At 36.7% G+C, this 27837-nt stretch overlaps 1 protein-coding gene across 2 annotated transcripts; it reads right to left on the reverse strand.

Annotated features, from left to right (window-relative positions):
* Positions 1 to 26693, reverse strand: LOC128862413 (serine-rich adhesin for platelets). Of its 2 annotated transcripts, none has more exons than XM_054101012.1 (6): positions 26467 to 26693; positions 12357 to 13120; positions 4656 to 7064; positions 4382 to 4575; positions 3903 to 4323; positions 1 to 3831 (listed from the first exon to the last, which is right to left on the reverse strand). In XM_054101012.1, exons 2-6 carry the CDS (start codon positions 12862 to 12864, stop codon positions 3521 to 3523), a joined length of 3843 nt encoding a protein of 1280 aa, XP_053956987.1. In that variant the 5' UTR covers positions 12865 to 13120; positions 26467 to 26693; the 3' UTR covers positions 1 to 3520. The 2 variants fall into 2 exon arrangements, with proteins under 2 accessions (XP_053956987.1, XP_053956986.1); XM_054101011.1 differs by having other exon boundaries at positions 25733 to 26693.
* Between the last annotated feature and the right edge of the window lie 1144 nt (positions 26694 to 27837).

Here is a 27837-nt window from a genome sequence, read left to right on the forward strand (position 1 = left end):
TTGTATTTTAGAATGTATGTTTCCTTTATTTGTGCTTATTATACTATTGAAAAACTCAAAAAATACCATTTGTTTTATTATCGCGTCTTCTTTTTTGTACATTTTCTTTTATAGTAAAAGGTGATGTCGTTCAAAGTTAAGCGGCTTTTTTTTCAAGTGTGGTTTTTGGTAAAGATTTTTCACACACAAAGATTTTTCATTTAGGGGCCGCCTCTGTGGGCTTAACGCGTTGAAAGGGGCCACGGTATTATATAACAGGAGTTCGAGTAGACCTAGACTGGTCTTATAGTATGATCCCATCTCACTGTGACGGGTCTTGAGCAATTCTGTTTCCAAGACCTATTAGCTACTGAGGTGTGTTATGATGGGTAGAAGGTAATGGCTGAGGTTTGTGATTGCATCTGCTTATTTTCCTAACGTGCCCTGGAAGCGCCACCATCTGGGAAAGGCACCAGTGTCGTGAGGTTCTGTGAGCGGCGCAATCTGGGCCTTGTTCTCTGCTGCGATGCTAATGCCCAGCATACAATCTGTGGCAGCAGCAAATGCAATGAGCGAGGCTCTCAGCTGTTCGACTCTATCGTTTCCTCTTGCCTAAACATACACCACAAGGGCAACCAGCCGACGTTTATTACTGCTAGAAGGCAGGAGGTAATTGATCTCACCTTATCAAATTCAAAACTTGGGTGCTCAATCAAGAACTGGAGAGTCCTTGCCGAATATTAAGTTTCTGTGTGGCGAGGAGGCACAAATGCCATTGCCCTCTAGAAACCCCAGAAAAACAGACTGGCAGAAGTTTAGGGGGACGTTGCGGGGATTTGACGTGACGCCACCAAGACTTCGAAAAGAACAAGGGGTCGAGGTGGCTGTTGAGAAACTTAGCGCTGCCTTAGTTGAATGTTTTGAGTCAGCGTAACCAATTCGACCTCTCCTTGATCGGACTCCCATTTCGTGGTGGAATCGAGAGCTCCAAGCATTGATGCGTGAGTCCAGAAAACTTCTAAACCGGACCCTCAAGATTAATCTTGTTGAGGACTGGGAGCACTACCGTCATGTTCAGAAGAACTATCAGAAACTAATTCGGTAGTCGAAAAGGGCTTACTTTAGGGAATTCTGCGGCGGTATTGAATCTCTAAGTGACACGGCAAAATTGGTTAGAATCCTGAAAAGGGATCCAACCGCAAGGCTGGGGTCACTTAGGAAATCTGATGGCTCCTGGAGAAGCAAAGCGAAACATTCAGCTTGCTGATGGACTCTCACTTTCCAGGTAATCAGATAAGCATTGGCCTACAAAAGCCCTTAGCGAAAGAGACCGTTGTCAAAACTGTTACACCTTCTCGGCGTGACTGGTACGTTGCCAGATCTGTGGTGAATGAAGCCGCCATTCGATTTGCCATCTAATATTTTGGTGGCTACAAATCCCCCGAACCAGATGGCCATGCTGAAGGAAAGCATGGAATCCGTGACTGCAGCCCTGAAGAAAATCTTTACTGCCTGCGGACACTGGCTTATATACCACGCTCTTGGAGGATGGTGAGAGTCGATTTCATCCCTAAGGTTGGGAGAGATGACTACACCAGACCCAAAAGCAGTAGACCCATCAACATGGCCTCATTCATGCGGAAAAGTCTCGAACGGTTAGTTGAGTTGCATGTGCGTCAGAAGTCGCTGAAGATTCACCCACTCTCTCCATTTCAACATGTCTATCAAAGCGGAAAATTAGGGGAGTCGGCATTGCAAAACCTTGTTGATAGGGTTGAGTAGGCCATCGACAGGAGGGACTACGCTATGGGCATCTTTTTGGATATAAAAGGGGCTATTGATAATGCCACTTTCGACAGTATTTGCAGCTCTGCGAGTAGGCACTGGATCTTTTCCGACTACTTCAGGCACGATATAGTGTTGCCAAAGGCTCAGTTGTGGTCAAACTCATAAAATGAGTCCGGCAGACACCGTTTTCGCATTTTCATGGTTGGCTCCAGAACCAGCTCTGGCGTCTACTCTGGGGTCAAACTGCACTTTGATCTTGGAATGCATTCATACTTCAGGGGTAGTCGAGTCCTGTAAATCCAAGCTGAACTCTGTCGGTAGACATAATAGCCTAATGGTAAAACGTGACCCGTGGATATTGTGTATAACGAGACTCCTTAGCTAGGATGGGCTCTGAGATCAATTTCTTTGGCCCGGAGCCCATTCTGCCACTCCCTTCGGCAGCCATCAAAGCCACGGTTAGCAAATGGGTTACTACAGCCCACAAGCGAGCTTCACAGGCCGAGAAAGGCTGCAGATGGACTAAGCTGACCACCGGACCACTTTCTGTGCATCTGCCCCGCCTTCGCTGGAATCAGGTTTGAGATATTTGGCACTGATGCGTTAAGAAGCGACCACCTTGGCTCCTTGGCACTACACGATCTTCTCAAATTTTTTCGGAGGTCGGGTAGATTTAAAGAAAACTAAAAGGGAATCCGAGAGCAGTTCAATGGACTTAATGTTGTCCGAGTGCTGTACTTGCTAGTTGTCCCGACAAAAAAAAGATTTTTCATACACAAACATCCGAAGCGGTCGCCCCTCGGCAGGCAATGGCAAACCTCCGAGTGTATTTCTGCCATGAAAAATCTCCTCATAAAAATATATGCCGTTCGGAGTCGGCTTGAAACTGTAGGTCCCTCCATTTGTGGAACAACATCAAGACGTACACCACAAATAGGAGGAGGAGCTCGGCCAAACACCCAAAAAGGGTGTATATACATATATATATCGAAAGCGTTGCGAATATAGTGGGCTCGGACTACTGGAATATACCAAGTGGTCCATTCGTGACCGGTCCCTGATGCTGGTAAGTTGGTATAGGCAGGAATAATTGTAGCGAATTTTAGAAAACAATGTTCAAAAATAGTACAGTTTATGGCAAAGTCTTAGTCAAAAATTGTAAACGACTTCAAAGCACTTTTACAAAACGTTAAAATATAATTGCAATTTCGAAACTACATAACATAATACTCTTAATATATATTCGTATGCATATATGAAAATATGTATAACTGTATGCATATTTATATATGTATATCCATGTGGGCATACATTTTTTAATACAGACTAGAGAATCTTAATCTTTTTAAATTGTCTTCGTTTTATACATTAAATAATACAATAATGGTGCACTAAAATTAAAAATGTTCCTGTTAATCTAGCTTATAGCAACATAAATTTAATATTTACATTTTATTACATATTGAATCAAATGAAACCATGCCATTCTACAAAGATGTGTAAAGAACTCTCTTTATCCGCTTTCTTTACTTAATTTGAAATATTTAAATAATACTGCTCCCAGCACTTGAAATTCTTAGTGCATAGTGTAGATAAGGCTTTCAAATAAAGCTTCATTTAAAGAAGAAGAGAAGTTTTAAATTTCGAACTATTTTGGAAATGAATAAACTTTTGATCATCTAAAGAGTAAAGAAGTTCGAATATATAGCAAATTGAAAGAAAATATATTGAAAAAGGAAGGATTGAGTCATCGTCATATTTCGCATTCGAATTCGGATATTCGGTGATTGAAGTACACCATGCCGTGCTCCAGATCTTCACTGAACCCGCTAACATCCATATAATCAGAGGCGGTGGAGTCATCATCGACCCACTTGTGTAAATAATAAGATATTTCCTTTCGCGCATATGTGAACGACGGACGTTGGTGTGGATCATTTTGCCAACAGCGAATCATTAAGTTATAAAACTCATGTCGTCCTTCCTTGGGTAGCTCTGGTCTCAGACCACTAGGAACTCGTCGTATAACTTCTCGCCCTGATAGATGAGCATACGGTGTAGAACCTAAAAAGTTGTGTACGTGAGGTTATGTAAATTCTAGTTCTGTCACATCACAAAGTTTATTTAATATCTACCCAATGTTGCTATTTCCCAGAGGACAATGCCAAAAGCCCATACGTCAGTTTCCCGTGTAAAAATATGATACTGTAGTGCTTCCGGCGCCATCCACCGTATAGGTAACGCTGGCTTACGGCTAATTGTGTCATGACCATGGCCATGAACATTCGGCTTCTTTTCATTGTCATCTTTTGGTGAAGTTAGGCTGCTCTCCTGTCCATTAAAGTTGTTGTTCCAATGGTTCATTATAAACCGGCTGCCGAAATGGAATTTATTTTTTTTCATATTGATACGCCCAATTTCATTCACGCAGTTTTTCTCTTCCTCTTTCCTTCTGCGCTCAGAATCCAAGTCAAAAGACATACCGAAATCACATATTTTACAAATTCCATTATGATCAAGTAAGACATTGCGTGCAGCAAGATCCCGATGCACGATCTGGGGAAAAACAAAATATATTTGAAAACATGTGTATATAAATGTCCAAATCAATTACCCTCCTTTCGGCAATATACTCCATTCCACAAGCAATGTCTAATGCAAATCCCCCAAGCGTTCGCGGTGACAAAGGTGACAGGCTTCGGCCTCCTGGTACAGAAGCTGGTAAAATATTTGTAGCACTGCGAGCAGCACGCAGCAGTGAAAGCAACCGGCCTCGCATCGCGTACTCCATAATCAACATGTGCGGTTCTATGGTGTAAATTTGTTTAATTTTTTTTTCTAATACTCATCTTCAACAAATACGTTTGTAAATATAACAAGGCACATACCTATCTCTACACAGGCGCCAAGCAGTGTAACAACATTCTGATGCGAACCCAACTTTCGCATAATGTCTGCTTCCTCTTTCAAGCTGACTTGCGCACTACATTTCCGGATTGTCTTTACTGCTACAATTCGAGTGGCGCCAAAGTGACCGCTAAGGTCATCAGCCTCAGCTTTCCACACCTGACCGAAATTCCCCTCACCGAGCAGACTTTTCAGACGAATATTGTTACGATCGAACTCTTGGTCGCTGGTTACAGAGCTCTGTTCATCATAGCGGTTGTTGTGGTTAGAATCTCGTGACGTTGTCTTTCCATGCGAAACCATCGGCATATGGTGTGCCGAATGATGGTGGGATGTGTGAACAGTGTGGTGATCAGCATCGCAATCCTCTTCCTCGCTTTTGCTGCGGTATTTGGAATCAAGCTTCTTTACTGGACTTATAGGTTGCTGGTCGGTGATACATACATCGAAATCCTCTTCGTTTTTGGCACCACGCCTGGGTAGATATGAACGCACAAGGTAAAGAATAAGAGCAAAGAGGGGTATTATTCCAATACCCGCCAACACCATTGTGGCAATATTGACACGTCGCATCTCTAGTGACACCTTACTTTCATCTGTGACATAAGTATACTTAATATCAGCACCGCTTTCGCTTGGCGGTTCATTCCGAGTCGGGTTTTCTATTGGTGCTGCCTCTATAATACCGACAAAAGAAGGACGGCTAACTTTATTCATTTCAGTAGAGGTGTATTCTACTGCCCCGGAGGGGTTTTCAGCCCGAGGGTTCACAGTTGAACGCACCGAGGTCAACACAGTGGTGCCCAATATTGAGACTGTTGTATCGGTGGTATCGGTGTCAAACAATGGATAAGGGTGGGAAGCCGTCTGATTGAGAAATATAACAAAATTTTCATCATTTTCTATCACTTGAGTAAGGCTTGGTCCAAGAGCGCGAAGCTTTTCAATGTCTTCCTTAATGATTGACTTGGTCTTTGCAGTAGTAGAGGAAGAGGAAATCAATGTAAATGGTGTGGTACTGATATATATTGGAGTCGTTTCTGAATACGCGGTTTTTATAGCTGTTGCCTTAGACGTGGGGGAAGTCGAAGTGGTTGAAGAAGTACGGATCGTAGTAGGATAGGCTCTATGAAAAGGTATTTTTACTTCCGCTGACTTTGATACAGTTTTCATCAACATACTTGGAGAGGAGGTAGTACTTTGAGTTTGATTATTGCTCAAAATATTAAGAGTAGTGCCAATGGAACCTGTTTTATCTACTGAGGTAGATTCAACTGAACTAATTAGTTTGGTCACTGATTCGTTAATAGGATCATCCGTTTGTGATGTTTCCTCTTCTTCACCGAACACTTTTATTATTAACGGAGTAGAGGAATCTGAAGAAGTAGTAGATTGTATTTGAGCTATTTTGGATATAGCTTTTTTCTCCATATTTTTTTCACTTACTCCTTCTGGTTCTAAAGTTCCACTGTCAGAGGTTTCCTTTTGTATAGTAGTAGTATTATCTTTTGTATTTAATAAAATCGCACTTCTGTTTTCGAGGGGATTAACAGATCCTAATGCGCTTGCACGAATTGGAAAGCGCCGAGTATTGACGTATCCCCGGTCTCGATATTTGTATCGTGAACGACTACGTTCTACTGCTGATAAAGTTGGCGTGGATACCAGTGACGCAGGTGTGGTAGAACCTAACTGTGCGGCAGACACTTCCAATAACTTCGGATGATCTTCGCTAACTGAAGTGATTGTTAGACTAGCTGGCCTAATAGGTGGTAATTTTTGGCCAAAGTATAAATAGGGTTGAATATCATCTTCCTCAATGGAGCTGGGAGATACTGTTATCGACGATAAAAGTTTATTCCTAGGACGAAACTTCGCTCTTTTTGTTGCATCTGATATATGATTTGAGGTGTCATTTTGATCCTTTGCCACGACAAATAAACCATGCGACGATTCATCCGTGAAAAGAATTTCGTTGTTATCCCTATCTAAAGCCTGTGCGCCCAAGCTGTTTCGGGATGCTGAACGAACAATTATCATGCTGCCTGTAGCAGTTGAGTTAATAACTGGCCAGGAAGTGCGCGAAAAGTTTGAGCACTGTCGCATGCAACTCGCCGTTGTACGGCGCGTAAAATTCTTCGTGCAATTTCGTATACAAATCGAACGTGGATCTGTGGGAGTCTTAGAGGTAGTCTCCAGCGATGCTACAGTAGCAGTTCGCCCTGTAGTTCCTACACGGGTACGAAAGCTACCCCGATGCAATGCATTGCGTCGCGCTGCCAAAACGTTCATAAGCTTACGTTCTCTTTCCTTAGCGGAACTGTTTGGTGTGACGGACGGTCGAGCAGGCCGGTAAGTTGTTGGAGTAATGCTTAGAAGATCTGCCGCATCTACAAGAAATTATTAAATGTTAGTATTAAGTAGTTTTTTCAAAATGAGAATAATAAAAAAATGCTAAGTAAACTTTCATAACAAATCAACTCATAAACATGAACACTTTTTAGAGATGTAAATAATTTATTATGCAATATGTTGTACGAAAATATACATACATATACACTACAGCCGACGGCTACCACGGAAGTGCACGGGACACCTAATGATAGACAAAGTTGTTTCTAATAGTGGGCACTCCTCGACAGGCAATAGCAAACCTTCGGGTGTATTTCCACTAAGAAAAAACCATCTACCGTTCGGGGTCCGCATAAAAACTTACAACTTCAAGACGCACTCCATAAATAGCAAGAGGAGCTTGGCCAAACCCCCAACACATGGTGTAAGCACCAATTATATATGTCTATAATACAAACTCTTAATTAACTGAAATGAACACATCCAAATATAAATACGAGTATAAATATTTTGTAGAGACCCCTAACTGAGGAATCTAAGTAAAATTATCACGAAATAATTGTGTAATTTATAATGGTTGAAACTCAAAACATAGATGGTTACAGAAAATAAACACCAAGTCCTTTCAAAAGTCCGACGTTTGTATAAGTTCTTGTATCCTTTGTTAAGTACTTTTTCACCCTTCCAATCCAATTTGAAGTGTTGTCCCACATATGGATATTTTGTTATGTCCACAGTGTATTTTGAACATGGGATCAACCGAATGATAGGCACGAACTATCCAAATTAACATTGGCGACAGTTGTAGCACTCACTCTACACTTTTATACTTATATAAGTATATATAATATATATATATATATATAAGTAAATAGTAGGAGTTTTGTTTTTTCCCAAGCGTCCAATGACTGCAGCCAAATCATGAAATTCGTCCCACTATCGTAATCACGCCGACGTGCAGACTTCTTTATAAGGTTATAATATTATATATTACGAAATATATTAACATTCTCTGGATTAAATATCGGGCGAATTGGTTAAGGCCATTTACTGAAAGAGCCGTATAATATCTGTAAATGCAAAGAGAAAAGAGCTGCCTTCCTTACCATGCATTGCAATGTCTTTCAGGCTGAACTGACCGCATGTAGGTCTTGCATCAGATTAACCCTTTCGCTACTGCTGGGACACTGATATCCCACAGCATGTTCACTTCACCCTGAAACTTGCAATTTTCATAGGAAACTCAACCAAAATGTCCCAATCAGTAACTTCGAACAATACTTACAATTTACCGTTATCCGCATTCCACACTGTTTCAATCGTGTTTAGTTTTGATCAGTTGTTTGTGAGCAGTCGCTAATATTGCATCAAATTTACGCGTAATTTTGGTGAAATAATACGTATTTTTATAAGAAGTGTTGATTTTTCTAAAGAAAAATATTGCCCTTTTACTGGTAAGTACAAATATATATTTTAATAAGAGTTTTGTGAAAAATGTTCAGCGAAAATTAGTTTTGGGATGCATGTGTCCCAGCAGTACGTTGTACATAATGTATCACACAATAAAACAAAACTCTATAGTAAACCCTAATTAAGTTGTATTATGTTGCAAAATATCCAGCTAAATTGACTATTAAAACAAAAAATGTCTTACTGAAAATTTTGGGAACTTGAGAACCGCATAGCAAATTTTTTACCAGCCGAACACTTATTAGCAAGAATTGAAAAGCGTTTCATCGCATTAGTTCTACCTTTAAAATATATATGTATATGAGTTCAGATGGTAATTTCTCGTTCTGTAAAACGGTGAAATGAAAGGTTTTCGGCGAAAAAATGGAAAAACTTAAACTTTTCGCAGTGTTAACGAATCTTCTTGCTTCTCCGAAAATCATTATTACCGTCAGCTGGGAAGATTTTACAAGAAAGCTAATATCCCAAGTATCGAAGCCGAAGGTGTGTAAAGTGGAAAAAGCAAAATGGGATTGAAATGTTCGATAGATCTTCACAGTCGCCTGATGCCAGCCCTATTCACAATAACTAAGCAAAAACTCAAACGAAAGTAAATATGGACAGTCAAACAGTTATCATTGAAGCCATTATAGGCAATGCTGATGACTATCCATTGTACTGAATATTTTGAGAATAATAAACATTATATGCCGAAAAGACAACAATTGCAAATTGTGAAATTTTTACCCATTTTCTTCCATACAAAGCACGTTTAGTAATATTTTTATTTAGAAGAAAATGGCCAGCACATATATAAAATTGAATGGGCTATAAAAGTGCATTCTAAAAATTATTCCAAAAATTCTCTTAAAAAGGTTGAAATTTTGATGAAAATTTGAAGAATCTTTTTAATTTTTGCAAAAAAGATTTATATAATATATATTAGTTTTCATTGTATTGTATTGTATAATGAGTAATACTTTTATACAAAAATTATAAGAATACACTAAAAAACAAAAGGAAAATAGCTGAAACTGGAAAAAGTACCGCACACGTATTTAATTGTGCATCAGTGTATATGCAATTACACATAAGTACTCGTACATATCTTAGTTAGTTTAACCTGTAAGTGGGTTGGGCGCTTGGCAATTTTTCGCACACTTGAATGCCTCGTCTTAAATATTGGCAGGTTTTTTTTCATTTACATACTTACATTTATATTTATGTATATTCTTTTTATGTGTAATTATATTCTTTCAGGTTTCACTATTTTAATTCAAAATACAGTTCTTAACAACTACATGTGAAAAATTACATCAATTAAATGTCCACCAAGAGCACGTCGAAATATCGATGTTGAAGGTTGTTCAGCAACACTTTCGACATACCATATTATGGTGGTGTATATGCGATCGCAAAATAAGTACCAGGTGTAAAATAAAAATAGTATTCTTAAGCATTCTATCAGCAAAAATCTCAAAACCGTGTTAAGCACCGATAAACAAATTTATTGATTTATCGTTATTTAGTCCATGAACACAAATTTCTTTCAGACTAGTACAATGAAAGTCGAATAACTATCGAACATGACTTAAATACCTAAAAAACTCAAAATATACTTTTCGAAGATGAAAAATCTAGTTGCATGGAACCCGAGATTTAACTAAATCCACTTATGGTTCGAGTAGTGTATCCCGAATACACTATAGAAAAACAGAGTGATATAGGGTATATTGAAATTAATTATTTCCAAAAGAAAAGAGCAGTCAATACAACCATTGATGATGTTATAAACAAATTAAAGCGAGAGGAGTGATCTTCTTACTTCCAAAGACATTAGGTTAATAATAGCAAGCAAGAGTGATATAAAGGAATCGGTTCAACAAAGCTCAACGAGCGTAGAGCGTATTTTAGAAATATTTTTTGGATAGGTTCAATTCTGTTTGTTTCCAAATTAAAGAAGCGTTTTCCAAATTTGGGACGAAGGAAAGACGTATGTAATAGATTATGGTAAGAATATAAGAGTCAGTGAATCTCGAACTATTGACTCACAGGCCCTAATACCGAGTAAGCTTTTGAAATGATACGACTTAAATGACTATTAAATAAAAAGTTACTCGAAAAAATAACGCCAAAATCTTTAATTGCATCCAAACTTTGCAGCAAAGAATGAGATATGTTGTAAGCCGTCGGCAAAATATTGTCAGTATTCGAATGCGTGACTTTAAAGCACTTTTTGATGTTTAAAGAAAGCCAAGAGCCAACACACAATTGTTTCAAGGCATCAATGTCATTTTGAAGCGCAAGTGCGCCACCTGGTTTCGAAATTTGGGAAAATTTTAATTTTAATTTCTTCTATATATGGTATTTACCGTTCAGTTATGGTTTGATCTTAAATCCCCTTAAATTCACTCAAAACAGGATTGTCTACTTTAGTGTCCTCAAAGATTTCCAATAATTCGATTATTTTGCGAATTACACATGAGCACTTCAGTGAAGCTATGCATTAATACCTTGAATATCAGTTATTGGATGTCTAGTAATAAGTAAAAACATCAAAAATAATTTTTTGATTACCTGATAAGTGGTTATAGAAGCGGTAATGAGAGCAGCGCATGCCTAAAATTTTGCTGGGGACTCGGCATACCTGATTTATAATATTGCATATTCGGCCCGGCCGCCGTATCCGAATGGGTTGGTGCGTGATTACCATTCGGAATTCACAGAGAGAACGTTGGTTCGAATCTCGGTGAAACACTAAAATTAAGACAAACATTTTTCTAATAGCGGTCGCCCCTCGGCAGGCAATGGCAAACCTCCGAGTGTATTTCTGCCATGAAAAATTTCCTCATAAAAATATTTGCTGTTCGGAGTCGGCTTGAAACTGTAGGTCCCTCCATTTGTGGAACAACATCAAGACGCACATCACAAATAGGAGGAAGAGCTCGGCCAAACACCCAAAAAGGGTGTACGCGCCAATTATATATATATATATACATATATTCGGCCCGCACACCAATGCGGTTATTCTTTATTTTTCAATGGGTGGCACTTTTCCAAAGCAATGTGTACATTTTGTTTAATACTTGAAACTGCTTTCTTTTCGCTACCACGTACATGCCTTTGGTAACTTTCTATGTGTTTGTTTTGGTCCATATTTTCCCCCTTTTCGTGAAGAGCATTTCACTTGTCAACCTCTGCGAGTCTCATGATCTTTGACTTTGTTTTGCTGTTTGCTTTTATCTTTCCTTTGACCGAGACTACAGGCTTTCCTATTCATCACCATTTTTATTGCGCAAAACGTGTTTCTGTTTTCTTAAGTATTTTTTATTCATTACGTTTTGTTTATATTGTTGAGAAGCTGGTCAAACTGGTGAGAGCTCATTAAGCTTTTGACGGAGTTAAAGTATCCGCTCTTATACATGTATGCACAGATGTATGTACTTAATTATAATTAAGGAATTATTTTTCCTGTGAAAGTACAAATTGAGTTTTCGGTAAATTGAGTGATTTAACCCTGCCCACCCAATGTTAGCCATATCGACTACTAACTCAAACGTATAAAAAACATAATTGGCTATGCAGGATCCCAAGGGGAGATTTTTCAAATTCTAAGTTCGAAAATGTAGTCGTATTTCAAAAATACTTGTTTGCGATAAATTAATGAAAATAATGAACAAAAGAATATAAAAGGGATAACAGTTCAAGCGACTTTTCCCGATTTTTGTGCTAACCGGTGGCAGTTGGGCACCTCAAGCCAAGTCCGCATAAAAATATTCATATATTCTTATATATTATGTAAACAAAAACTCGCTTGTGCGCACAATAATTTTATATATCATATTATAGGTATGTGTTTATATAGATAAGCATGTACTTACCTACGTCAATGCTCGAAAATCCTTCTGAGACATTATCGTTATCGTTACTTTCTAAGTCGACAGAAATTCGCGATGGTGTCGTCTCTGCTAAAGTTAATGGATCTAATATTAACAAGAAGTTAGGAGATGTTGTTGGTGTTATTGGCGGAGAAATAGTGGAAGAAAGAAACGTCGCAGCTTCCCTTTGCAATGTCGATACAAATCCCGATCCTACAACTTTTTCTTCATTTTCGAGCTTTAAATTTACTGCTGATTTCTCTTTGGTATCACGCTGTTTCAGCCCTTGTTGCGTACTGCTGTCGATTGCAACATTTGTAGCACCGACAACTTTCTCAGCTTGCGGTTTTTGTTTCGAACTATCATATTCAGCATCCACCACACTACTATTGCTACCGTTGTCTTGCTGTGAAATTGCTAAGTTTCTGCCATTGCTACTGCGGAATACCATCAATAAAAGCACCACCACTAACAGCTCAACTGCGTACCCTCGCCATTGGCTTTTCATCATCACCAGGTATTAGTGGTGCGAATATTACTCGGGACTTCTGCTTATATTGCTATGAGCTTTATTTACGTTATATGTTCTGCACTCTCTGGTTGATTTGTGTATGTCGTTTGATTGATTAAACTTATACGACTTTAACTCCTTCACACTTTATTAGCGAGAGGCAGGGGTAAGTGCAAAAACCGTTATAATTTAAGTCCCGTAAAAGACCTTTCACTAATTGATGGTAATACAGTGAACGTTTTTGAGTCATTGGAACCTGCAAAGTATAGTTATTTAGTATACTCGTTTCTGTAGATATTAAAATTTTTATATGAGTGAAAGTCAAGTAATTTGAAATAGCAAACCAATAAACATAATTCAGTTGTCATGATTATTTTTCCTGACTTACTTCTTTTACGAACTTAATATTTTAACACTTAATAATTATGTTTTGAGTGCTATTTTTAATGTATTTAGTTTAACAAGTAAGAGTTTATGTACGGAATCCAATTAAATTTAAATTTGATTGAGTTATGCGTAGTTTTTCGTTTTTATAAATACATATACATAGTTTTCAAAATTGATATCTCATACATGTGCGAATTATTTTCATAATTACATCGCGAAATTATATATTTTGTTGTACTAAAAAAGTAGATATGACATATCTTATTATATTATATGTAATATCACTGTGCTCGAATAGAACCATTAGCTCTCATTTTTGAAATATTTTAGATTACATTTAGAGGCTTCAAGTCTCCAAGAAGACAACTTTGTACTGACTTTTTGAGCTGACTGCTTTCACATAATTCCAAGACACAAGGTTGCTTGGCATATTTAGAGCAGTTCCTACATAGACATACATTTTTAAAATTTACAACAAATATATGAGTGAAAAAATTACGTTGTGAATAAAGGCACCAACGAAAAAGCGTCGGAGTCAAATAATATTCTATATACTTTGCCTACGGTATTAACCATCTGATTGCTGCAAGTGAGAGTTCGCTTAAGGAGGGAAGCTGGTCTAGAGCGCAAAAAATGGGCATATTTTATGAATTTATTTTGACTCAACAAAGGAATCAATCGAAAATCTGTGAAATAGGTTTAATAATATAGCTTTCATGGTACAAATACAAAATTTTTCGTCTGAATTAATTTCAAAATGGCCGCTGTCCAGCAGTTCTCCTAAGGCGCCTTTTTTTCTAGTGGGTCCATTGCCGAAGACGTAAACTCCTTAATTTTTGTCCTGGATCAAAAAATAAAATTTTTTTAGTTTCTATATAACAACAGAAAGAGACGTAGGTAGGATTTTTTCGATATTTTGTTTTTTCGCGAAATGGTGCACGTTTGAACAAAAAGTTACAATTTTCACTATAAAGAACGACATAAAATTGTTGATTAAAAAAAAAACTATGTAATATAAATAAAAAATCCTACGTACGTCTCCGGAGAAAGGTATTTCGAATGTATTGTCAAAATTTCGTAAGAATCGGTAAAGATTTGTTCGAGTTATGTCTTCGGCCAGTTTAAAAAAAGTGATTTCGAGAAAAACGCGTTTAAAGTTGTAAGTAGCGTTCGGGGCATACCTGCGAGGCACTGCCGTCGAATGAAAAATTTGGGCATTTAGACATTTTTGCTGGCATCCCTCATTTGGTATATTATTTCTAAGACCCTAAAGCACCTTTTAAGACAAAAAAAAATTTTTCGATTTTTTCAAAATTCTAGACCAGCTTCCCCCCTTAAATATAGCACCAAGATTTCTTACAGAGTCAATGCAACCTATTGCAGAGTTATTTAAGGTTACTTTGCCAAAGGTGTCAAGTTTGAAGTACTCATTATAAATGACAATACACTGTGATTTGCTCGGGTTAAGAACTAGACCGATATTATAAGCCCACTCATTCACAGACCGTTAAGATTCAATTGAAAGCCATCGGTATAGACTTGAATATAACAATGATTAAGTATAGTATCTCAAGATACGACTTGACTTAATTAATGCCGAAGACGAGAAATTAAAAAATGTTTTCAACTTTAAACATAATAGATCATGTTCAAGAATGTGGTCTAATTTGAATGTCCAATACCTCGGAAAACAGAACTGACCCAGAAAAATGATCAATACCACTACAATCAGTGTACTTGAATTCGAGATTAGCAAAATTCAATTAATTAATACGTAAATAAATACAATAAAATAGTGCCCCTAACTAAAAAAATGATGCTACCGTACTTTGATTTTTGTTTTTTTTTTCGCATAAAACAATTATTTATCTAGGTAAAATTTAAGAATAAGGAGCCGAGAGTGTAGTCTTAAATATTCAACTCCTCTTCTACTTCTTTCTGAAAATTTTGCTTTGAAAATTTTGCAATTCGTTTTCGATACAGCAAACTAACGTTGCCTCAAAAATGTATGTATTTTTGTCTGCATAACTAATTAGTTATTTGTTCGTTACCACGATTTGATCGGAGTGAAGTATGTAAATATGCGCATAATTATTTGCGGATTTATTTTCTAATTAAACAGTTAAATGTATATGTTTGCACGCTTGAAGGTAATGTGAAATAAGGGTTTTCAGCTTAAGTTCACTTTGAGTAGTCAACTGGTTAATACTTACATTTATAAACTCGTACAAATTATGACACAAGGTTCAAATACCAAAATGAAGCGTGCAATTAAAAAATGTGTATGAAAGTTTTATCAATCCAGGTGCATACATGGAAAATCAAAAAAGCCCACATAGTTAAGACATATTGGTACATACCACGACAAACAATGTTCAAATGTGGAAAGGCATACTTACATATATGTACTTGTGATTACTCGTATGAGACATACCTGCGTGCATAGATAATTAAACGCTATTACGCATTCAAGCGACGTCAACAATGGGCAAGAATTGAGAAAGAGGCAACTGTTGACGGCCAGTACGTGGAACAAGCCAAGTTTTCTGCGATGTTTACTATTGTTATATAGTACTTGAACAAGCGCCAATAAATTTTTACATCATTAAATATATATGTATGTAACTCGTATGTATGTATGTATGTACACATATTGCACACACTCTTTGTTTTCAATGGAACTTTTCCAACCGTGAAGGTTCTTAATTGTTTTTTTTTTTTTTTTGTTTTGTCAGACACGTCCAAATTGATTTTAGTGTGCCTACTGAATTTTTTTTTAATTTCCCCCAAATTGAAGGCAAGGATAAATTGCCAAAAGCTTCGAAAAGCAGACAGAATACCGCTGGAACACCACCACCACCACTCCTTGGGATAATGTGAGTATGTGGATATGGCATTTCTGTCGACAGTCGTAACTTTTACGTAGACAGAGGTTTTAATATGCTTTGAAGGGCCTTTTTCGGCTTATGTTACCCTGCTAGCCATTTGAATGTTGGGGCGATGAGGTAATGCTATCAACTGTCTACCCTTTCTTGATTTCAGCTTTCATGTTTCCGGGCAACCAAAAGTAATTACCGCGGATTATAACTAGTTCAAATAATAGAGGTCTATAGAGCGAGCTTTTAGAGAGAATCATAGGTTAGTATTTATGCAGTTATATATGAAAATTTAGAACAAATCCCGGCACATATAAGTTGGTTTCATCCAGACCAATAAATTTAAAACTAACGACAAATATCTCCTGTGGAACTTAAGCCAGAATCATATCTTAAATGCCCCAAAATCGACAAATTCCGTCTTGATGTTATTCCACAAAAATAGAGGGGCCTACAGTTTTAAGCCGATTCCGAACGGCAGATACTTTTTATGAGGAGCTTTTTCATGGCAGAAATACACTCGGAGGTTTACCATTGCCTGCCGAGGGGCGGCCGCTATTAGAAAAATGTGTTTCTTAATTTTGGTGTTTCACCGAGATCGGTCTACATAGAGCAGTATATTTTCTTATCCCCCAGGATGTAGTTTTTTTTGGAATCCATATTTATTTATAAATTTACAAAACTAAATTCTTTCACTCGCTTTATAACAAAAAATTAACAAAACAATAAAAAAAGCGAAATGGCAAAAGAATACATAAATCGATCAGCTTTGGTTCACTTAAGCAAAGCAAACATTAAAAAAGTAGCTGTAAAGTACGTTATTCGAAACTTTCAATTGGTAATTCCAAAATCTCAATTAATAAATCGTTTTTGCTATTACCTACATACTACTACTATTATATACACTAGGGTGTCCCAAAAAAATTAAAGTGTTTTTTTTAACGCATACCCTCTTATTTTGTTTGAATGGTCTCAAAACATCTAAAAATAAAGTTTCGTCTATTTAGAATCACGGCAACCCGTGCCGAGTTGCGCGGAAACCTAACGGTACTTGTATAGTACGGCGCGCGCCAAGTGTCGGATTGATTGCGTGTAATTACTTGTTTGTTTTATTAGTAATCGCGTTTTTTTCGTGTAGTTAACATGTCAGTGGAGTTACGAAGTTCCAAAAAGGAGATATTTTTAATAGGGGACGTAAAACATCAAATTACCGGTTCTAAACTTCCCTCTAACGGGCAAGTACTGGCAGTTTTGTTCTATAATATTCGTGAAGTGAACTTAAGTGTCAATGAAAGTGCAAATCTCACCATTCGTGAGTGTATTATTTATTGGGAAAAGGCACGTATACCGACCAGATCAATATCTAACTGTGTTAAGAAACTAGTTATCTTATACCAAGTTCGGAGAGAATTGCAAAAAAATGCGAAAAAAACTCAAGAAGTGTTTAAACAGCGTCGACAGGAGTTTGTTTCAAACTTAAACAATTTGTTTGACATCGCACATGCCAATGCTCTTCAATCGATTAAAATAAATGAAGATAAGATCTTCTTGCAGCGCCGGTTACTTAGCCGGAGTGGACAAAAAACTAACAAAAAAAGAGGAAAGGACGCGCCTTAGAGTCATCGAGGAGAAAAAGTGACGTGCTAAAAATTTTGCATCCTTAGCACCATCAACATCATCTTGCGAACCACCACTAGAAAAATCATCTTCTGATTCTGAAATAATTGAATTAGAAGAAAATAGGCCCAGCGCAAGAGAAGCCCCCTCTCAGCCCGATAAAAAAATCATAACTCCCAAGTTAGTTGCCGCATTAGACAGGAGTCAGTTAAGTGTGAGGGATTCTATCTTTATAATTGAAGCTACTATTGAGGCTCTGGGGCACAATACGGATGAATTCCCTATAAGCAAGTCCTCCATCCATAGAGTTCGTCCATCCATAGAATTCGTACGGAAATGCGAAAAGAACGGGCTGAAGCTATAAAAATTGATTTTCAAAACAAGGTCCCGGGCACGGTAACTGCCCACTGGGACGGAAAACTGTTGCCAGCTCTAGATTCACGTAAAAGTAAAGAAGAACGCCTACCGGTAGTTATTACGTACGATAATAAAGAACAAATTATTGCTGTTCCTAAATTGGATAGCTCGACAGGAAGGGAACAGGCAGAGGCAGTTTGGGATGCTATTGCGAACTGGAACCTTGAAGACAAAGCGCAGATTCTCTGTTGTGATATTACTGCTTCTAACACAGGCCGCATAAATGGAGCATGTATACTTCTCGAACAAAAACTGGGTAGAGAAGTGCTTATTTTTGCTTGCCGTCATCACGTTTACGAATTAGTACTTAAGGACGTGTTTGAAGCGAAAATCAGTCAAGTAACTACAAGCCCAGACATCCCATTATTCAAGAAATTCCGAGAAAACTGGAAAAATATCGATCCCGAGAAAAAACAAAGCTGTACAGAAAAGCTATCTTGTTTCAATGTTTCGGAAATTGACAAGCTGCTAGAATTCTACAAAACTGAATTAACCAAAGAAATCGTTAGAGATGACTATCGCGAATTAATTGAGCTTTCAATTATATTTCTTGGCGGAGATTCAGAGAAGAAATATAAGATTCGGCCTCCAGGTGCTATGCACCAGGCTCGATGGATGGCGAGAACCATTTATTCATTAAAAATATCGTTACTTTGCTCTCAATTCAGAATTTCAAACAAGGATAAGGCAGCTCTGTTGGACGTATGTCTGTTCATCGTGACATCCTACGTAAAACCCTGGCTCCAATGTATTTTAGCAGTAAAGGCGCCGTATCAGGATTTGTGTTTTTTGAAGGCCATGAAAAATTACGGAACAATAGACAAAAGCATTTCAAAAGCAGCTTTGCAGAAGTTTTGCCAGCATTTGTGGTATTTGACAGATGAAGTATCTATTCTGGCTTTATTTGATGATAATGTCGTTCTAGAAACTAATGTAAAAATGATTGCTAACTTAACTAGAGAACACCCAACAGCCCACAATAAACGTTACATTGCATCCAAAGAAGAACTCTGTGGCCCACTTTTTGGTACGTTAATTATGCTTTGATTTTGCTCTTTTACTAAGTTTGCTAATAGGTATAATTATAACTGATATATCTGTTTTCATTTCAGAGAAAAACATTGCTGTCAAAAGCAAGTTCCTGTTTAATCGACTCCAGATTGACGACAGTTTTCTGAACAAGTGCCCCTCTTCGTGGTCAAATGATGATTCGTTTCTACAGGCTGAAAAGAAGCTGCTAGGACTGAAAGCAGTTAATGATACGGCAGAAAGAGCGGTTAAGTTAATGCAAGACTTCCATGGTTTGATCACTGTTCAAGAGGAGCAAAAACAATTTTTATTACTTTGCGTACAAGAACACAGACAGGTATATCCCGACTGTAAAAAGCAAACTTTGAAAAGAAAATTCGATGATTGATGTCCCTTTTATAATAAAAAGAAAATAAATACGAAATATGTGTTTTATTTTTATTTATTTAATTAATCTAAAAATTCAATTAAACTTTTCTCTATTGTGAGCCTTTAGCTTTCATACTAACTTTTAAACTTAAAGTTTGACATCAAGTCGGCACGGGTTAATGACATCCGATCTCAATAATATTTTATATTTAAGTTTTTAGAGTCAAATGGAAAAAAATAAAGGGTATGCGTATTGAAATTCTGAAAAAAAAAATTCCCCCTTGTAGCCTGGGACACCCTAATATACACACATACACGTTATAATTGGTATGAATTAGGATGTAAAGAAAAAGCAAACCGGTCGCCCAAAGAAACTATCCAGGAGAGATTTAAGCTCCATTTTAAGGGAAATCGACCTAAATCCGAGAATTAGTGCTCAGAAATCGGTCCAACATATCGTCGAGACATCCGGAGAAAGTGTTCATCCAAGTGCTATTAAGAGATATCTTAATAATATGGAAATGAAAAATTTGATACCAACTGTCGGTTTGGAGAGCAAAGCTTCATCTGGCGTTTGAACGATGCCTTTATTGAAGGTAATATGGAGCGATATAAATATAAAAACATGTTGGAACAACTTTTGAAGCCATTAGTAGAATGCTTAGGTCTTTGGCAAGATTGTCCAAGGTAGATTGTCAAAAATTGGCTCTTATAGTACGCGCCCAAACAACTTAATACACCGCCGCAGAGTCTGAATTTAAATGCGATAGAACATGTTTGGGAGCTTTTAGAGAGAAAAATTCGACGAAGAATAGAAACTGACGCAAAGTCGATAAAATAGTTGATGGAGGCATGGAACCAAATAACGCAGGAAGCGCTTACCCAACTAGTTGGATCATTACCACAACGCCTTCAAGCAGTGATTGACAACGGTGGTGGAGCTACTAAATACTAGAAGTATCCAAAAAAGCTAGTTTTAAAGTGGATAATTTTTTTAAGCTAATTGAACTGAATGTAGAGTCTTGTCATACTGCTTTATTGTTAATTTGCTTGTTATAAAGCAAGTGAAAGAATTTAGTTTTTGTAAATTTATGAATAAATATGAGTTCTGAAAAAACCTACATCAACAGTTTTTTCAATTATTGTGTACCTTCTGGGAAATAAGAAAATATGCTGCTGTATGTAGACTTAACTGTTTCACTGTATATTGAAACGGGCTGTGGGCCGATTGTTTACTCTGCACACTTTCCCACAGTGGTCAGTAAAACACGTATGATTTCACCTCAAAGTCGCTTATTGTGTCGCGCCAGCGCATACTACGGAAAAAGTTGACCTCCTTGAATTTGCAAAAAAGCCCAAGTGTTTATTTTCTGTTTTTTTTTTTTATTTTGCACTACAGGTTACTACATTTTGAATTGCATTGCAGCTGCATGCAACCCAGACAACGCGTAATTGGAAACTTGTTGGCTCGTTCCTGCTATGAACTTAGCCCAGCAGAGCTTTACTCATACTGTCTACTTATATTAGACGGTGACGAAAACTGGTTTGTTTGTCTGATGTAATTTGCCCCTCGCGACTTGTCGGTTCGTTCGTTCGCGTTTGATTGCAGAACACATTGAAAATATGCAACCTGTATTGAAAATGCTGTGTACATATCAAAAACAATAACAAAATCGGCAATAGCTAAAGGCTTGACTTGTTTATGAATGTGTACCGGCAGGGCCAATAAAAATATAAGTTATTTGACGAAAGGTGCAACCGTAAAAAATCAAGTGCGTTCTTGATCTGATTCCCGATTGTCCCAAGCTAACATTTCAAAGCATTTTATGTTTTATCTATAATTTTATGAAAATTGTATTAGTTTATTATTATCAAGAAAACAAAAATTGATATAAGTTAAAAAGTAAAAAACGTAATTTACACGTACCATTTTTTAAACTTTTTTTTATTCTGCATCACTATTTTCTGTTCTCTCATACAATCAAAACGGTTAAAAACATTAAAAATACTAAATTTATTAACTGTAGAAATTGTAAATGCATACCATTGTAGGAATATTGTTTGAAATTACTATTGTTGAAATTCTATTGGGTATGGGAGTAAGTTTCCGCCCTCGTAAAAGGTGTCCTGCTGATACTATATTTGTGTTCGCTCTAGTAATATACTGGTTATTGGAAGGTGTATATGTGAGGTCTCGATCACAGTAGTTGACATTCGTTCGTAAAGATCCTTTTTTATCTGATGTCAAAAATGTCGACGTTCGTCCCGAAAAAACAGAACTTGCAGGAAGTCATGCTTAATGATTACCTTTTAAAGAAAAGTGCAGCTGAAACGTGTCGTATATTGATTAATATTTACGGTAGTGGTTTCGATGCTTCCAAAGTGGCAATTTCGGCGTGAGTGATAAAGGAAAACCAGGTCACTCGACAGCGAAAAAAATATTGTGCATCTGGTTCGATCGTTACCGACTGCCGCTCATGCGTTTGAATCGAGCTCTCAAAGAAAAACGGCCGGAATGGGGCGGTAGACATGACAAACTGATTTTGCTGCAGGCAGAGGAACTGAATTGGGAAATCTTTCCCCACCTACAGTATTCTGCAAATATTGCACATTCGGATTACCATCCGTTTCGATCAATGCAAAAGAACTCGAATTTTTTGTCAGAGAAATCCGTATGCTGTCTGAAAATGAAGTCAAGTTGTAGCTTCCTGTCGCACATATTTCACACAATATCATGTATTATTTAATTGTTGAAATAATTCGTAACTTTGGCTAAGAAAGGACGGAAGCTTATTCCCATACCCAATAAAATCAGATCTTAATAGTCCTCTATTATTCTATGAGTACAGGAAAAAGTATTTTCTACTTTTTAGTCCATTTATGGAAACGGGATATATTAAAAATTATTTTTTATTCGACTTCTACTTTATTTCTACTTGCACTTGTATCAGATTCGAAAAAATCTCCAACATTCAGGAGTTTTGCTCATACACATACACACGCACATATATACATATATATGTCTATTTTTGTGCCACATACGAGTACATACGTAGTATATATAATATAAAGCCATTGGTTTCAAGTGTGAGTGTTACTGCATTATTTTGCACGTTTTCAAAAGAGAAATAAAATACATATGAGAAAATATTTTCAGTTACAAAATGATAATTAGACGTATCGTAAAAACAAACCACATTATTACTTCGAACACGGAGATATAAAAAAGAATAAAATGCGCTTATATATGTATGTATGTGTCTCCAACATATATAAATTAATGTTTGTTTGCATATACATATGTATATACCCTATAGTGAACAATGGAACAGTCTGGCAAATGGAAAATGTAAGGCAACCCACTTAATGACTGGCTTCAAAGAAGCACAAAACGGTGCGACATACATCAATTGGGACTAAGCTGACTAGTACGATTTTCATAGGCAAAAGGCTGAGCTCGAATGGCTATGTCATAAATTCGTAACCCGTTGTTACAACTAGTTTTGGCTGTCGGATAAAAATGTCCAAATTAAATGTATAAAGAATAACCACTTTTATTTTACCAAGTTATAAAAATACCGTAAATTGGTAAACGGTCTGTATTAAATTTAATAAACATGTTTTTTAACAAATTCGCGTGTATATGATTGCAAAAAATCTTAGTTCCGAATCTGATTTAGTGTCTTCGACCTTGTAACACTAGAGCCATCTCCGTTAGCACCTCATACCCATGCATAAATGCTGATTTGTTCAATCGAGAATTTTTAACAGATCTGTAGATTACAGACAATGGCAAGCCTCCGGGTGTAGTTTTTCCAACAAACTATTTCTCATAAAAACCATTTTCTGTTTGGAATCGGCATAAAATTGCGAGTTCCTCCACTTGTAAGACATCATGAAGACACACACTATAAATTGGATAAAGATGCTCGGTTAAACACCTAATAAAAAATGTACCTCGCCAAATTTTTTATATAAACTATGTGGCCGCCAAAATTAGGTTCTCATTAATTTTATATACTCTAATTAAAAATAACCCTGAACCAAGTAATTGAATTGGTATCCTTCTAAAAAATGGAACAATCGAGACCAGACTTTAATGTTTAACTTTTAAGATAAAGTGATTGTGATTGGCTTACGTGCACCTTATTAAAACGCTTATCCGTGAAAGTGGAAAATAGAAAGCATATTTGAGCCTTGCGATTTCCTGCATGGTGTGTAAAATACCTAAAACAAAAATTCGACTGCGCACACTTCCATATGTGCATTGATCACACAGATGTCTTGTGGATTAAGGTAGACATGTCTGTCTGAAGTAAGGCAGAAATACTAGTTGAAAGCTTTTAATATTCGAACGGTGAGATGTACACGTAGCCACACATGTAATTTGCACGAATTGCTTTGGCATGCACCACTGCAGTGAAAAAGTTATAGCTCACACGAATTAGCTTTCAGTTTCTCTTCAATTTGTTAAAAATTATACGAATATATTACATGTACATATATATATGTATGTATGTACATAAATAATTTACGGACTAAGACATATACATATGTATAATTATTAAATGCATATACATATAATATATGACTATGGAATTTCTTCGAATAAAAAGTATGAACGTTTAGAACAACTTAGTTTACACACCCACATTTGCAACTCTGCATGGTTTCAATAATGAAAATTGAATTACTACTCTTAATAATTTACAGTGAACTTCTAATAATTTGCATAAATATTATACAATATCGTATACAATATCGTATAATATTTATGTAAATACTTAGGCATGTTCAGGAAGGCGTTAAACGTTTGAAATACCTAAATACATACTAATGTATTGTTCGTCAGAAAAAGTCTTAGGCGATTGTTCCCATTGTTGTGTATGAGCAATCTTAATTTTTCAGCACCAAATTTGCCAATATTCCTCAAAAATACAAATTCTTCCAAATATCAATAAAAATGGCAGTACTCTTAAGGAAAATATTTTATGAATACAAAAATGACAAATAGTGCTTCTGGACGCTACGCTGTAAATATTGTTTCAGGCGTACTTAACAGTAATACAAAGGTTTCAAAACAGGGTTTTTTTGTTAAACACTACCTTGCAAAAAAAGGAGGATAACATTGTTCGTCTTTTCCGCGACACAACTAATAAACTTCCTACAAGCTTTAAAAAAGACGATGTCATGAAAGTGTTTCTTAAGACTCCAGAACGTGTTGCTATTTTCAAAGAGTGTAAATCTAATATACCGTTTCCCGCAGGGACAATAGTAGCAGGGTGGTGGTTATTATCCCAAATATAATATTTAGATAATATTCGATTAAACATCAATTTATTAAAAGCGAGCGATTCATATTTTTGGCGGCCGCCGTAGCCGAATGGGTTGGTGCGTGATTACCATTCGGAATTCACAGAGAGGTCGTTGGTTCGAATCTCGGTGAAAGCAAAAGTAAAAAAAACATTTTTCTAATAGCGGTCGCCCCTCGGCAGGCAATGGCAAACCTCCGAGTGTAATTCTGCCATGAAAAAGCTCCTCATAAAAATATATATCTGCCGTTCGGAGTCGGCTTGAAACTGTAGGTCCCTCCATTTGTGGAACAACATCAAAACGCACACCACAAATCGGAGGAGGAGCTCGGCCAAACACCTAACAGAAGTTTACGCGCCAATTATTTATTTTTTTTATTTTTATTCACATTTTTCTCGAACGCCCAGTGAAAACTAGTATACATTCAAGCGAAGTATGGCTTTTTAATAAAGTCTATTAAAAATTGGAGTCTGCAAGTTTGAATCTAACAACAAATTAATTAAAGAAACTGCAACAGTTATACAAAAATATTCCTCCCTACCACAACATTTTCCTTAGAGGCTAACCATTACACCTTGGTAAGTACGTATGTATTTATGTCCAATCATTCACGAATGTTTATCGATAGCTGAAATTAATCTTAATAAGCCTTAAAATATAGGGTACTTCAACAGGTTTTGCATAATGGATCCCTTTCGGTCGCAGTGCGCAGTAGCCTAATGATAATAATAGTAACAGTAATCTTAATATGCATATGTTATATGAAGACAACTGGTTATATAAAGAAAAGGCTTCTTGTTAACATTCATTAAAAAGCAAAACAAAAGCTAATAACAAATACATATTGCAAAGTTACTTACGTTCGAAAACATTTAAAAAGTATGTGCCTGTTTAAATTTAAAAAGCTGCCGGAACAACAGAAATTTTTTTCTGAAACCAAAACTTTCGCGCACTTAGCACTTTAATGTTGCATACAAACAGCAGAGTAAAAAGTGTTAGTGTTGTTAGTGGCAGCTTATTTAAAGTACCATTTTCGCATTTTTGCACATTTGCAGTTGCAAAAATCTTCGTATAGATTTACAAATGTATATATGTACATATGTATCTTTACTGCAGGCTTTGTACTAATATTTTTCTGCACTCTTTGTAATGTTGATTTTCACATACTTGTTTAAATAGACGGTTGTTTAGTTCCCTACCTTACATTCATCTTCGTTAGTATTACATTATGACTTTTTACAGAAAAATTCACTAACACGCACATAAACTATGCACATATGTATGTACATACATATTATTATATATGTATTTATATCCAACCGACACTTGGAAATTGTTTATTTTCTCACTCGCTATTTCAACTCTTGCTTTATTTCACGACTTTATATCTATGTTTCGTTTTGTTTCGCGTTTTCGTTGGCATGCTTGCATACTCACATATTTAAGCTTAGCTTGAACACACATACATACGTATATGTACTCGTATATATAGATAAAAGCACTCATTCAAACTCATGAAGACTAATATGTTTGCGCACTTGTGTATGTATCATATATGTACATATATTAAAATCTAGCTCTTGCTATCACCCACCTATTAAACAACACTGCAGATTGGGGCGTTGTTATTTACGTTGCTTGAAATTTCACGGCAAAGTTATTAAATGGAATATTTTTTCCTTTTTTCTTTCACGATTGGCAATATTCCATATTTATGCTTCTTTAATTTCACTTCACTATCGAAGCAGAGGCAAATTGGCGATTCGCCGCCGTAAGTAATGTATTTTAGATTTTTCCACTGACTATGACTTCAACCTGGAATTGCTTCGCGTTAACTGAATTCGACGTTGAAGCTTCGGCTGGGCTAGAGCCGAAAATCAGTCAACACAATTATAAAATGGTCGTCGTGATCGCAAGTTTTTTGACTTTAAGCTTGTGCTTTGTGCCAAACTTTTTTAAATACTTTTTCAATGCTGATATCCGTTTCCGTTTGATACTAAATTTGTTCTGCCTTCTCTTTCTCTTTATTTGCAGCAACACTGGTCGCCAGCATTTATGCCACTGCCGTTAACTGTTCGAATAGCGAAAAACAAGAACTCGGTAATTACCAGAATTACAACGAATTGCGTGAATAGTATAAATCGGGGAATGTTAATGCAATGAAAAGGCGTAGATGTGAAAAAAATTTATCCGAGTTCCAAACGGAACAATTGCAAGTAAGAGATTACGGTACTTTCAACACGCTACTAACGGATTCACAATTAAAAACCTCCATTCGCTGCAACCGTCTACATACATATGTATGTGCAATGCAAAGTCTCGTGTTTCACGAAATGCACAACAGCAAGAAGAAAGCGAAAAGATATTTCCAATATCCGCAAAGTTTGTGAAGAGTGGGAAGAATAGGTAAGATCAATAGAAATTACCAAACACATGAGGTCATCCGCATAAAATCTGCATTTGGAAGTATTTTTATAATTTTTGCTTTCACAATTTAGCACACGGCACTTCGTTTCATTAGTTTGTTTAGTTTAAATCGCACAAATCACACTATTGCCAAGCCGTTTCTTATTTCAAACATGCCCACACACATAGCAACATTGCCTCCAATATGCCTCAAAATCCAAAAATTGTAATAACTTCAACCGTAACTTCAACATTGTTTCAAACATGCCCATGCACGGATAACATTGACCGTAACATTGGCTGTTTGAAACTTAAGTTCGAAACAAGGTTCCTCCTATATACTATGTATATGTATATATCCGCATAAAAATTGCATTTTTATAATTCGTGCAATTTAACACGCGGCACTTCGTTTTCATTAGTTTGTTCATTTAAGGGGTTATACGCAGTTATGACTTTCACGTTTTAAGGTAGGTATTGCAACTTTAAACGTGTTTTTTTTCAAAACGGCATTTTTCAAGTCGGTGTACACGATATCTCGAAAACGGCTTGTTTGATC

This window comes from Anastrepha ludens, chromosome 4 (genome assembly GCF_028408465.1).
Source record: "Anastrepha ludens isolate Willacy chromosome 4, idAnaLude1.1, whole genome shotgun sequence".
In the NCBI taxonomy this organism is placed as follows: Eukaryota; Metazoa; Arthropoda; class Insecta; order Diptera; family Tephritidae; genus Anastrepha; species Anastrepha ludens.